Below are 14,035 nucleotides of genomic sequence, written 5' to 3' on the forward strand. Positions count from 1 at the left end.
ATCTGGCTGAAAACTAAGCCAGGAAAAAGAAATAAATCAGAAATACACTGGGTTTCTTTTTCCCTTCTCAACTGGACCAGTCCTTTGTTCTGGTTCAGTAGATGGCCACACAACATGTGGGTGAGGACACACTGGAATAAACAAGTGGCAGGAACCACAAGAGGCTTGATCACCTTTTTTTGCCTAAAGAGTGCCCTCAGCTACAATAGTTGATCTAGAAGAGCTTGTCATGACAATATGACACTAGACACAGTATCTACTAAATCATCACTTCATCATTCGCTGTAAAACGCTGGGGCTTTTCTATTCACTTGCTTTCTTCATTTCACCAATGAAATCACAATAGCCTTCATTTTATACATCTATTTCACATAGAAAAATAACTTAACTACTGAACTTTTAACAGTCACACCGAAATGTGTCCACAAAAGCATCTACTCATTTAAGAATTTTGAGACAGTTCTTACAATTCAAGCTGCAAGTCTATACAAAAATTGCATTTTTGAATTTGTAGGCTGCATGTTTACTAGCCTAATGAACAAATCACTCACAGGAACCTGGGAATTAAAAATCCTTTGGGACAATTATCAATATAAAAATGGATATCTGCATTCATGAAGTTATTAAAAGACAGCACAGAATTTGTAACTGAGCCATCACCGAAAGTCATGTCACAATGACTTTCAACATGCTAATTTCCAGAGAACAAATAAATCTGCTTACAGTAGATGGTTATCAAAACCAAAAGTTGTACAAGACGAGCACCTCATGCTGCATGAAAGCCCCTCTTCTGTTTCATGCAGCAAAACTCTTGCTTTATTCACAAATTTATTTTTAATCAACATCAATTAATAAACTGAATTTACTTTTAGGCAACAAAAGTAATGACTTCTAGTTAACAATTTAAATAAAATAAAAATTAAACCCCCAAGGTTTTAGTACATACAAAGTCTAAGCTACATCTACTTACACAGAGAAAACTTCCTAAGAGTTATGCCAGTGATTGCAATTACCTGAATTTGATTTAAAAAAAGAGAATGAGAACTTTCCCTCTGACTCTTTGGAATAACAGCAGCAGCAGCACCAAGTTCATTTCACTAAGAGGATCAATTAGAGCAGCCTGCAACTGCTGAGAAAGTGCAACACTCAGAGAATTTAAAGTATTCCTGAAGAAAACACTGTCAACTGCACAGGAGGGAACATTCCTCTGCTGGCAGACAGCGAGTTATGTAAACTGTATGCACAAAGAAAGTCATGTATCTTCACTCACCTCTTCCATCTCAAAGGAGTCCTTCTGCTGCAGCATTAGGTTCGTTATGGACGGGTTTGCGAGGGGAGCGCAGGGGTCTCTACCTGGTGATGCTGTGGACAGTCTCTGTGTCAGGACACTGCTGTCGGATGTACTGGAACTGCTGCTGAGGCCTGGCGAGTCCAAAAGACTGGGTTCTTCACAGGGTCTATCCTGGGCACCTGCCAGCCTGCCACCCTGCCCATCTGCTGGAGGCACAGTACCCTCTTGTGCATCATCAGTCACAGCAGGGGGGTGCGCAGGTCTGTCTGTGTTCGCAGCCTTTGTCTGACTGCTGCCTATCTCCTCCTTTACAGTAGCCAAAAAAGAGGGACAGTCTTTCTTTTTAGGATATTTTGGCAATTTAGATTCATTTTTCACATCATTTTCCTCACTCTCTACTTCAGCTGGACTTTTCCCTTTTTCAACAGGCGAAGGACTTAAGGAGCTGCTGCCATCAGCTTGCTGTGTGCCACACAGATTGAGTTTTGACAAGGTCTTCATTAACCGACTGGCTGTATTGCTGCGATTCAGAGGGGGAGGGCTGGATGCCTCTTTGCTGGAAGACACTGAATTCATACTACCAATTTTCTGCAAAGGAGTCCCAGAGACTTGAGAATACAAAGAAGAAAAAGCATTGGCCACAGTAGTAAGCACTTCAATCTGACGAAAACGACCTGCACAGGAACGAAACACAAGGCATATCTGAAGAGGCAATTTTGATCATAACCTCTGTCCAGCCCCACAAACCTCCTACTTTTATCAAGGGCCCCTAAGGCTGAATGAACACTGCCTTGGCCTGTAACATGAAAGTGATACTGTACTATGGAGAAAAAGAAACACCTTTGCAAGAATCTTTACTAAATGCACAAGAACAGCATGCAAAGTTCTCCCAAAGTATGTAAGTGGCATATGCGTGTGAATGCAAGTTATTTACAAAATGCTAGGAAGAGTTATTCGCATTGCTCTCTCCATCTACAACTACAAAAGGACAGCTATGCCCTCATTGCAACACTCATTACAGATCCAACAAAGCTCCTGTCCAAGTCAATAGAAATACTGCCCCAGATTTCAACAATGACAAAAATAGGTCACTGCCACCCAGAAAAAAAAAATCCCACCCACAGACTGAAGAACACCAGAAACAGAGGGATATTGCTATTTGTTTCAGTGCTCTAAAGCTGCAACAGAGGACAAGATTAGAGTAAGAGATGAGAATGATACAAACCAGAAGGCAGCATACCTTGTATTTCTGTATACAGGATGCCTTGTATTTCTCTCCCCCACTACAAACCCCTCCACTCACCCCAAGGAGTACCACCCTGGTGGTCACCTCTTGCTTATTTAAGACAAAGCAAGACTTTTATTATGAATTCTGAATGGAATTTGGCCTTTAGGCTGTAACTGAGTTTTGCCAGAATATTAGATACACACCTCTTTTGGGGTTGTTTACATAGTTAATAAACTCATAAATAAACTGTGCTTCAAAAACATACTTACTTGTTAAAGCAAAACTTGGATTTTCCACTTCCATGCGCTGTATTTGGGCATTCAAGAACACTTTGATATCTATCCCTCTGGCAAATGATGACGAATTAAAAAATCTCGCTGGAATTTTTGAAGCAATATCTGGTTCATCTCTTCCAAACCCAAGGTTATAGAGCACTTCTTCAGGATCTTCCTCATAAAGCTCCAGTAATTCAGAAACGCTAGATAAATGAAAGATGTTTACCATCTACCTGTCCCCTTTAAAACCCTTCTATTCAGCTGCTAACTCAGCCCAGTAGCCAGTTTGGTTTATTGAACTTTTGACTCCTACAGCTCAGCCTATTTTTGGAAATAATTGTGGAGATCTCTGCATCTAAAGTTTTGGTTCTCATGACGAGAGCCATTGGCCCAGACACATCACAGATTGAATACTGTGATTTCTAAAATCGGTTCTATTCTGCAGAGCTCAAATTTTAAAATGCCATTAAAATTTCATGCATTTTTAATGTTTAGGTCCATTTGTTAGCATTTACTGAAAACCACAACTAAAAAAAATTAGAAGTTTTTCAAGCAACCAAATGAAAATTCCGTTCCCTTATGTGCAACAATGCACATAAAACAAGCCAAGTCCCTTTAACTGAGAAACAGACCTTCAAAGCATAGCACTGTTTTACCTTGAAACAGTTGCGCTGCTTTTTCCAGAGCCGGTAGAGTTCATACTTCTCCCCTTCTGATGGAACTGCAGCCTCTTGTCCTTTGCCAGTACACCATTGCTGTCAACACAAACAGAGAGGACCCCTGCGATAAACCCCTTCTGTTCAGGGACTTGATTCTCTGCCTTGCTGGGGAGCTGACCCTCCAGCACTGCTGAATTTCTCTTTTCCCTTTCAGTGTTATCTGGTTTATATTAGCCATGTCATTTATTGAAATACAGAAACAAAAGCAAACCCTGGGCCACCTCAGTAAAAATGTACATAGACGGTATGAATTTAAAGGCAAATGCGAGCGAGAAAACAAACCCTGATCTGCCCTTGCTGCCCCACCCTCCCTGTTCCCACCCTCCTCCAGTAAGGAAGCCCAGCCTCAAGTGAGCTGTCCTTGCCCTGCCTTTTCCTGCCTTCCCTGGGGTGCTGCCTCCTCCAGCAGGACCACCCCTCCATGCAAGGCCACCCTCTCCACACCTCAGGTACCCGGCTCGCCCCAGCTGCCACCCGCCTGCAGCAGCGCAGGACTGCGACCTGCCCGGACCTGGCTGGGGAAGCTGAAGAGGCTCCATGTGGGGGAAATGAAGCAAGACAAGCTCCAGCCCACACTGCTGGCCAGTCTCCTTCCCAATCCCAAACTATTTCTTCCCTGCATCTGGAGAAGCTGCCTGAGCATTAGGTGGTATCCTGGGTTCAAACATACTTTTACTGCTGATCTCCCTGGGGAACAAACTATTCCCCCTGAGAACAGCAACCAAGAAACCAAAGGCAGCAGAGGATTCCCCTAAGAGTGTGTATTTACTTATGGAGCCCAGCTCAGGAGCAGAGAGGATGCTGCCCACAGGGGCTGTGCAGTATTCACTGAAGTCTCAGTGGCATTTTAGTTTTAGCACATTTTATTTAGAAGCTCTAACGATCTCTCCTCTCTCAAAGTCCTTTTCCCCCACTCCCAAAAGACATCTGCTGTGACAGGCAAAACTAATTTTCCCTTGAAATTTCTGAAACCGTGAGTAATCAGTGAGGCAAAGAAGGTTAATCATGCTAAGTTGCTAAGATTTGTCATTTCTCTGTTTTCGTCCTGATACTCCAAAATATACGTCAGGTCTGCTGAAAGAAAATCTGAATTTTTTTTCTGCACCTCCTAATGACTGTCTCTGTGTTATCTGGATCTTTTCCTTCCCTTTCTTGTAAACAGACAAGAGCAGAAGAGCTTTAGCTCCGTGGTAGCCCCCATGACTTCTACTGCCCATTCTCCCTCCTGCCTTTCGGTATAAAAATATTCCTCTGAAGTAAACAAACACAAAAAAGATGTTTACCATGTTTCTGTTTGGGTATCACTCCGTAGATGATTAGCTGTAGAGAAAGAAGAAGAAGAAGTTACATCCAGACCTCTTCGTAACTACACTTCCCACAATCAGTATGAAGAAGCAGACAGTGAGCATATTTACCAGCAGTACTGCATAAATCAGATTTTACTTTTTCCATATAAATGTGATTGTCAAGGGTTTCTAGTATACGGATGATATAAAGATGATCTAGTTTAATCAAGCTCTGTTTAAAATTAAATCTCACACAGACACATGTTTACATACTGTCATTAATCTTATTACTCAAAATTTATATTGTGATAAGCTGGTAATTGTTATATAAACCATTTATTGCTTTGCAACTGAAGACATGATTACCAGCTGCAGGGCTGTTCCCGGGTGGGAAGGGGAGGAGGACAAGCAGGAATGCAAGGATTGCTCCAGTAGAGAAAGCAAAGAATATAAGAAAGGCAGCTGGCCCCATGGCCAGGTGCTGAGACTGTATTTGTTCATCTTTTCATCAGCACAGTGGGGCAGAGCCCTGGCTGCCTGAGCTGTGCAATACATAGACAAGAGCTCAGTGAAGCCCTTGGTGCTGATGGGGCCAGCAGACATGCTCAGAGTTGAGAGGGCTTGGGAGGGAGGCTGTCTGCCAGGTACCAAGCACCTGGTCAGGCTGACAGGGAACTCAGCACTTTCTGCAGCTGGATCACATGGGAAAATCCCAGGCAGCATTATTCTTTCAGAACTGAACCTCAGAATTAAATTATGGTTTCCCCAAAGAGGCAACTCAGCATTAACAACTTGCTGCAGGAGACAGGCAAGGAGCACATGTCTGTTACAGCAGCCCTCAGAATCAGCTATGAAAAGAGTGATGTCACACACACAGCCAGGAAAACCCTGCATCTCGACCCACTGTGCCAGCACAGTAAAGTCAGCAATCGACAGTAAAACGTGGAAACCTCACAGCTTCTCTTGGTTTCAGAGGCATCACAAAGAAAAGTATGCAAAGGAATGTATGCAAAACACAGATCCCACATCTCTTCTTTTTAATACTCTTGCCTATAATATGAAGGTAAGCCTATCTGTAAGGATTATCCAGTGACTATGTTGAACAGCTAAACCATAGGTTTTACCAGCTCAGCAGTGGGCTGGGGTTACAGGTCCCTGCCCAATGCCCTCTGTACCATTCACACAGGGCTCTGGCTTGTATCTGGACTCAGGCAGTCAGGGCTGCACAAGGGCAGGCCATTCATAGCAGCCTCAAAGGGGCTGTCTGTCTGGCAGGGCACGCAGCACTGCTCCAAGCAGCTCTGTTGTCCCCTTGTTCTTGGATGGGAAGCGAAGCCCAGCAGAAACACCCGCATCCTTACCCAGAAAAATCAACCAGCAATTCTAGTACTGGGGCCTTTTCATCTGAACAAGCTATATCATGCTAAAAACCCATAAAAAACAGAAGTCCTTGGAAATTATAAAGAGAAAAATTGAAAAGAAAAAAGTGACATGATGTTCCAAAATGCACAGATTCTTGTATTCTTGGTCATATGCTCAGACCCTTGGATCATCATTACAAAGAAACTTTTCCTATGAAATCTTTGTACTGCAGGCAATCTAACAAGCGGAAAAGACTGTCAACAGGAAAATTTAATCCTATTTAATCTATTGCAGTAGGACACTCATTTACTGCTTTTCTATCATTATCAGATCAAGATCATTACCAGATAAACTTTTTTCCCTAGAAGTCATAAATTTTTAAAAATTAAAGATACTTCCTTCCTCCAGGCCTTCTCCCACTGCTTTGACACTACTGGCAAGACTAATTTGGAAGGAAAGGGCTTTCTACTACACCAGCTCTGGCACTTAGCAAAAGCAGTAATTCAAGAACATTAAAAGCTAAACTGGGAGAGTAGTTTTGTCAGATAACCCCGGGACCTGGTTTGTGAGACATTTTTTTGCTATTTTACTACAAGATGCTGCTGTTAGAACAGAATCCACAGTGCATTTGTTAGTTTGTTTACAGCCACCTCTAAGCTATGATCAACAGAAAGGCTAGAAGTCTTTTTTACAAAGTCCATGGGGAACAGCCACATCTCCTTCCCCTTAAAAAAGGGAAGAGAAAGAAAAGGCAAGCAGCTAGCAACAGAAGAGTGTATATTGTGGCTGATCCAAAATACTTACTCAGCTTTGGTGCTTTTCACTTTTAAAAGCACTTAGCCCTTAATGGGTTTGCCTCTTGGCTGACAGAATTTCATTCCTCCTTTCAAAAGCTTGCACATGCCACTCCCAAGGGATTCAGTGGAACTGGGACATGCATGACTAGCAAGAGTAACCCATGGACAAGAAGAGCAAGTAGGAGAAATAATTTTCTCACAGCCTTGGTAAGTGCTCCAGGCTGTCCTGTCGTTGTGGGTATGAAAATGAGAGGGCAGAAGCAAATTCAGGGCTGCCTCTGACCTTTGGGTCAGAGACCCAGAGTGTTTAACTCTAGCAGTAGTCTAAATAACTTCAAAAAGCAAATCTTCCTGCATTTTTTGTATGCTTCATCCTGATTTTCTAGCCAATGTCGTTCTTCAAAATAAAAATCAGATGACTGAATATAATTTTTTTTTGCTAGAAAAGGAGTCAATCTGCCACACCCACCTTCGGCTCCCAAGGATAAGTCATCTTCAAAACTTCCTCCATTTCTCACCAGCATGCCTGAAAACATACAGTTAGCAGATCAACAACTACAGTGCTCTGATATTTTCCTTCCAGCAGCTTATCTAAAGATATTAGCAAGACACTTCATTTGATACAAGAAATAACCAGACTTTACTTACAATCCCTGCATTACTCATGCAGTTAAAATGCATTAAGAAGCAAGAAGTTACATTTCAGAACATAGAAAAACTATTTTGAAAGAGAACAACTGCAACACTGCTTTAGTTCTGTGCTCAGAAACACCCCCGCATCAATGTGCGAGCAAATTAACTGCAAGTGGGAACCTGGAGGTACCACTCAGCACATCTGAACCTTCTGCCGCTGCATTATCTACCCTCCAGACATCTTACCAGGGGAATCCAGAGCCTGAGTCCAGCTGGGGCATTCCCCTCTCACCTCCCTGTACCAGATTAGAAGCTGAAGTGAAGACTCCAGGCACAGCAAGTAATTCTTCTTCACCCTGTCACTACCTGCACATTCCCACTGTACTTTGAACTTTAGTATTCGGACCTGCTCGGATAGTAAAATTTTCAGGTGTGGCAACCACAGTTATTAGAGGCAGAGACTACCTAATGCTCATGAGCTGTGAGACAAAATCACCTCCCTGTTTTGCATATTTGGGTTTTTTTTAGACCTTCCTAAGATCTCCAGAAAGACTTATTCAGGTTCTTTCCTCCCTTCTCCAGTTTCTCGGGCACAAGTGCTCCGCTGTGAGAATAACTCTGCAATGCTGACCCAGCTGTGGTTTGTACTGCTACTAAAGGGACGAGGTCTCACATGAATGTCCTCGAAAACAGTTTCCAGCAAAAGAGATTTCAGTAGGTAAAGCCCTTCCTTACCCTTCAACAGAGGATTGCTTTGCTCATCCAGGGAGGCTCCCAGAGGCGTTCTGAAACCACAGAAGAGATTAACACTACTTAAGAAACTTGCTGCTTCATGTCCTTCTTTACAGCATGTAACAAGCTTGTGATAGCAGCAGTTGTCCCTCCCTCCTTCCTTCCCTCCCTCCACCCCCAGAAAGCACAAACATTTGACGACTGGCAGTAACTTCCTAAACAATCCCCAGCCCTCTAAACAAATACACCTTGCAGAGAAAAACAACAAAACATAATAACTGCAAAGCTCAAACACCTTCAGGGCGGCAGCCCCTGCTGAGGAAAATCATGGACTTCTCAGCAAAACACTCAGAAAAAACAAGCTTGAGTTTTTGAATGGATTAATTCAATCACATTTATGCAGCAAAAACTGTTGCCATTTTTCTAGACCCTTAAAACTTCTTGGAGAGAGGGGTGAAAAGTTGTAGCTGGTGATCAGGAAGAATCAAGATGAAAATCTTGACAGCTATGTTAGCTGTCACTTGCCAGTTCTGATACTTTATAGACTCTTCACACTAGTTCTCTTTTGGATGATCCCTCCTATTGCTGTTGCCTGAAAGGCAGGGGATTTGCCGAACCTCATGGTGCTCGAAAGGAGCAGCAGAAGCGTCACAAATGACAGGTCCATTCCCACTCTCGGTTCACACTGTATTTGTTAACACTAGCTAGATGTTTCCACATTTTGTCTCTCAGACATGTTTAACCAAAGCCTTGTCACTTCTAAGTAGCACAGCATTAACTTTCAAAGCTCAAAACAAATTCAGAAATACAATACTCATAAAGAAGGGGAAAACAGATGATTTATGTACCTACATTATGTATGTTTCATTTGGATTTTTAATTAGACAAATACATAAACCTGCCCAAAAACCTGAAAGTAAACAGCACTCTGATACAGTATTTATTTTGGTGCCATGGCCAAATTAAGCAAGGGAAATTTGCATCTGCTTTCTAACAGACCTTACACTTCACAACCTTATTTTTCTTTCCTCTCTGAAAAGAGCTCATTCTCTCCAGATGCAGCCTGCTGATATGGAGCAAGCTCACTTCAACACGCCTTTTGCAAAGCACAGCAAAGCCCCACCACGGTGGGACTCCAAGGCAAACACCGAGAGCATCCAGGTGCATAAGCATGTTTCAGGTGACAGGACAGACTCTGCGGAGGCTCAGATCTGTATTTCCATGTGCCTGTCCAGTCAGAGTCTGAAAAATCTTAGGCTATATTGTCTAAACCTGTCACACTACAAGAAGCCGTATGTTCTGAGGTAATAACTATGCTAGTTGTTTACTCCCTGGCTCTGATGGGTGCACTCCCAACCTTCTCCCTTCTCCTTCCCTGGTGGCTACTCCCATGCCTCTATGTTTTTGATGTAGAAACTTGCTGGCATTGACTTTGACAGCCAAGGTCAGTGCTGCACACAGTGACTGGCAGAAAGCAGTAAAAGTATCCACCAAAGCTGGCATTTTCCTTTATAAAGGAAATTAAGTCTGTCACCACTACAGCACATTAGCAGCTACCACAAAAGCATCCTTGTCAACCACCCCTTGCTGCCCTGCCTGCACTGCTGCACACAGTTGCCATACACTCCCTGCCTTTGAAAACTTGCTCTTAAGAACTAGACAAAAAAATGAGTTTAAACACTGGACAAGTACCACACAAAAATCCTTTCAGACAACAGCACGGATAGCTCTGACTCTCTGCACCAGGCTGTTTTTCACCAGCGAGGCCCACAGTTCTGTCTCAGAGCAGCCCTGTGCACTTGGGAATGTTTGGGCTGGGGGGTCCTTCCACTTGCTGTGCCCTCAGGATGGGGTCTCCCTGCCATACGCAGCCTCAAGGCTTCCTCTCATCCCAGAGCTTTGTTTGTTCAGCTACCAGTTGTGCTCAGGTGGTCTTTCGGAATAGGACAAGGGTTTTGCACTGTGCTGTGGAAGTGTTTAAACCTCAGCTTTTAAAACCTTAACTGGGCAGAAGCCATGTTTATTTTAAACTTGAGGCAAAAAATCTCTTCTTTCTGAGGCATTTCAAGAACTCACTTCCTGCATATCTACAGGAGATGGTTCCTAGATACGTCCCACATCCCCTGTATTACTGGCAGAGTTTAAACATATTCAATCAAAATAATACACGTCATCATAAGAGTTGACAAAAATTTCTTTTTATCTATCAGTGTAATACAAACACTTGTGTTTCAACTTTTATGAGCTTTCTTATTACTTCAGAATGCCTTTTCAAAGTACTGGGGAGAGAGCAAAAGAGGCCTTCCTCAAAGACATGCGATTCCCAAAATGTGAATGATCCAGAGACTGAGTAACATCTGACATTTTTTATGCCCCCATAATTCGTATCACAGTATGATAAATACTCACTTTTTTTCTTTTGGGGTTTGCTATTAGTTGTTTCTTTACAAAAACCCTAAACAGCAAAACCCTTGTCTACCAAGGTACATAACATGGGATATTTGGAACCCTCCTCTCCTCCAAAGCAGATGTGAAACAGAGATGCCAAGTAATAAGAGCCCCAAACCACTAACATAAGTATCAAAGGACAGCTAGTAATTCTTTTTATCCATATTAGAACACTATTGATGCTTTTAGAAACAAACAAAGGAATACATCTTATAAGCAGATCTATTTATGCAGTGGGTTGATATTAAGGTTTTTTGTGCTGCTGCCAACTCAAACCAGAAAATGAGATTTTAAAAGTGCCAATTTTCTTCTAATTCTACAAACACACACAGAAACTCAGACAAAATGTGAAAGACTGCTTTTAGAAAACATGTAACAAAGAAAGTATTGTATTTCAGTGATTGAAACTTCATATGTAGTAATGGCTACATGGTAACTTGTTATGGAGCTGGCTTGTAAGAATAAGGTTGTGCCATGAACCAGAAACAGAAGTTCGGTTTGTGTATGCCCACACTTTGTAGCAATCAAAGCTCAACAGCAAAACCAGTATTATTAAACAAGTAATAAGTTTTAGGGAGGACAACCTAGAAATTGTAAATTTCACAACTGTTTCTTTTAACACTGTAGTATCTGCAGGGCTATTCTGTCCTCTGTTAATGCTGTCCTCTTTTCCTATGTACATTGCTATCAAGAGACAATCAGTTCAAGGTTTCTATACATACAATCACTTGTAATACTGCAAAGAAAATTATCACTTTACTACACATGCTAGCAACTGCTTGCACATATATTAGGCACAAAATAAATAACTCCTGTCTGAACAGCATTGTTTAGGAATTTTTTTTTTTAAATCTATCTGAGGAGAACACAAGATTCCTCTGAAAAGATTTACAGTAGTAAATAGCTGTACTTTAAAAAACTTCTGCAGAAGGAGCACAACAGGTTTCACAAACATGCATTACCTAAATTTGTGTTTCTGTATTAGCAAAGCAGTAAACTTGTGCTTCATTTGTTATTTGTAAAACAAGACTCCTGTATTTTGGGAATCAACCGCCAGAGATGCAAACACGTTCCCCAGAAATGTGCGGTGCCAGTTTTAACAATAGGTAGTTACCAAAGCATGGGTATGCAACTGCAAGCTTTGTGTTATTACTCAAGACTTCTGGCCATCTATTAGATGTTCATGTTGTCAGTTTGCAGCGTTGTGCTATTCCTTAAATTCTGTATGGAAACCGTAAAGACCACAGGGCCAGGGAAGGTTCGAGACAGAAATCCTGCAGATTTAGACAGAGTGGCACTGCAGCATTAGGAAGAATATTTCCCCCAAGGGCCTCTTCCCCCTCCAGTCCTTACATTTTTTGCTCTCCTGGCTCAAAAAATACTTCTAAGAAAGCACGGAATTCATAATACTGATTTTTAAGGACACAGTTTGGCAGACCAACGGGACATCAGATTTGAGGTAAAGTCAGAAAAATCTTCTCCCATTCTGGCATTTTGGAAGGATAGTCTGTCAGGTCTGAACATTACATTTTAGGGATTAGTACGATTTCAAGCCTGTAGCTGCCAACACCCTATCCAAGGCACAGCCTGAAGAAGACTCTATGGAGGATCCTGTAGCTATAAAACAACCCACACTTCACAGAGTAAGCTCAGTCAGCTGCTTACTGGATCAAGAGATCACAGAGGCACAGCTAATCTCACTGGTAAATTCTCACCTTAACATAGCAGCTCTTAAAAGCAGAAAGAAACCAGAAATATCAAATAGCAGAGGTCTTGAAATGTCATTGTTAGCTACTGGAAAGCTAATTGTCAGCTTCTCCCCATCAACTCTGCCTCCAAGGGTTGTTAGGACTGAATGGACAAAAAGACAGGACAAAAGCAGCTGCTACTGATGTAGCATTTGTGCTTCTATGTGACTGAGGATGAAGAAAAAGTAACGCCATCAGCTTGTTCCAAACACCAAATATTAGTTTACAACAGTAATAGAAAGACAGAATCTATATACCCTACCTCAAGTTAAGGATAGAGGACATTAAGAAAGTCAGATAAATCAGGTTAGTCTAAACTGTGCCATCACTCCTGCGGCCATGCGGACTCGCGGCGCTGCTCCCGGCGCAGGCGGCCGGAGGCACAGCCCGGCCGGAGGCACAGCCCGCGCAGCGCCGAGGGGCGGCCGTGCCAGCGCCGGTGCCCGCTCCGCGGCCATGCCCGGCCCCGCTGCCGCAGCGACCCGCCGGCGGGAGCACCCACCTGCAGTCCTTCAGCCATATCGCGATCTTCTCGTTGGGAACGCTGTGACAGCCTGAGGGGCAGCGCAGGAGAGAGAAGCCGACAGTCAGTAACAGCGAGGCCGCCCCGCCGGCCCGTGGGGGTCCCGGTGGCCCGCGGGCTGCCGCCCCCCGGCACTGACCTGCTCCTGCGGCCAGCGGCAGCTCTCCGCCGGCAACATCCTCCTCCTCCTCTTCCTCCTCTTCTTCCTCCTCCTCCTCCTCCTCGCCGCGGGCCAGCGCCGCTGCCGAGAAATCCTCCGCTTCCGACGCCTGCCAGGAGTCGCGGCTCTTGGCCCAGGCCTTCCTCTTCTGGGTCGCCCCTTGCCACTCCTCCGCCGCCGGGGGCTGCTCCATCGGGGCGGCGGCGCCGGCGGGGACTTCACGCCGGGTGAGAGCCGGAGAGAGCCAGCCTGCCGGGCGAAAGGAGATGTGCCGTCCGCCCGGCTGTCCGTCCGTCCGCCCGTCCGGGGGCCGCGGGGCCGCCGGGGGGCGCGGGGCCGCCGTCCGCGCAGCCCCCGGGAACGCGGCCGTCCCGCCCCGCCCCGCGCTCACACCCCGGCCCGCCCCCAGACCCGGCCACCGCCGCCCCCCGGCCGCCCCCGGACGGGCGCTCCCGGCCCCGCAGGTGTCAGCCCCGGCCCGCCGGTGTCCGGGAGCAGCGGGCGACAGAGCCCGGCCGGCCCGGCTGCCCGCGGTACTCACATGTCGCGCCGCGGCGAGGCGGCGGCGGAGGCTGCGCCCGCCCGGGCTGCGGGCGGCGGCGGCGGCTCTGACTTCCTCATACCGCTGCGGGATGAGAAAACTCGGCAGCCACGTGACGGCGGCGGGGCCGGCGGCAGAGCGGGGCCTCCCGCCGGGGCCGGGCCGCCGTCGCGGGGCAGGGAAGCGGGGCAGGGATGCGGGGCGGGGATGCGGGGGTCGGGCCCCCTGGCGCCGGGGCAGCGCGGCCCCTCGGGCCTGGCCAGGCTCGGAAGGGCCGCCCGTGGCCTGGGCC

General features: G+C 45.2%; 1 protein-coding gene across 2 annotated transcripts in view; it reads right to left on the reverse strand.

Moving 5' to 3' along the window:
• Positions 1-13,800, reverse strand: part of ITPRID2 (ITPR interacting domain containing 2) — a 39,942-nt gene extending 26,142 nt beyond the window's left edge. The window contains exons 1-9 of one of the 2 annotated variants that reach the window (XM_082284714.1): positions 13,744-13,800; positions 13,182-13,451; positions 13,022-13,073; positions 8,327-8,376; positions 7,428-7,484; positions 4,797-4,833; positions 3,451-3,549; positions 2,789-2,997; positions 1,271-1,965 (exon numbers count right to left, since the gene is read on the reverse strand). In XM_082284714.1, coding sequence (XP_082140840.1) covers positions 1,271-1,965; positions 2,789-2,997; positions 3,451-3,549; positions 4,797-4,833; positions 7,428-7,484; positions 8,327-8,376; positions 13,022-13,073; positions 13,182-13,395 — 1,413 coding nt within the window. In that variant the 5' untranslated portion in view covers positions 13,396-13,451; positions 13,744-13,800. Of the gene's footprint in view, positions 1-1,270; positions 1,966-2,788; positions 2,998-3,450; positions 3,550-4,796; positions 4,834-7,427; positions 7,485-8,326; positions 8,377-13,021; positions 13,074-13,181; positions 13,452-13,743 lie in introns of those variants that run through there. The other variant, XM_082284715.1, reaches the window with a different exon arrangement.
• Between the last annotated feature and the right edge of the window lie 235 nt (positions 13,801-14,035).

Source organism: Coloeus monedula (assembly GCF_965178545.1).
Source record: "Coloeus monedula genome assembly, chromosome: 7".
NCBI lineage: Eukaryota > Metazoa > Chordata > Aves > Passeriformes > Corvidae > Coloeus > Coloeus monedula.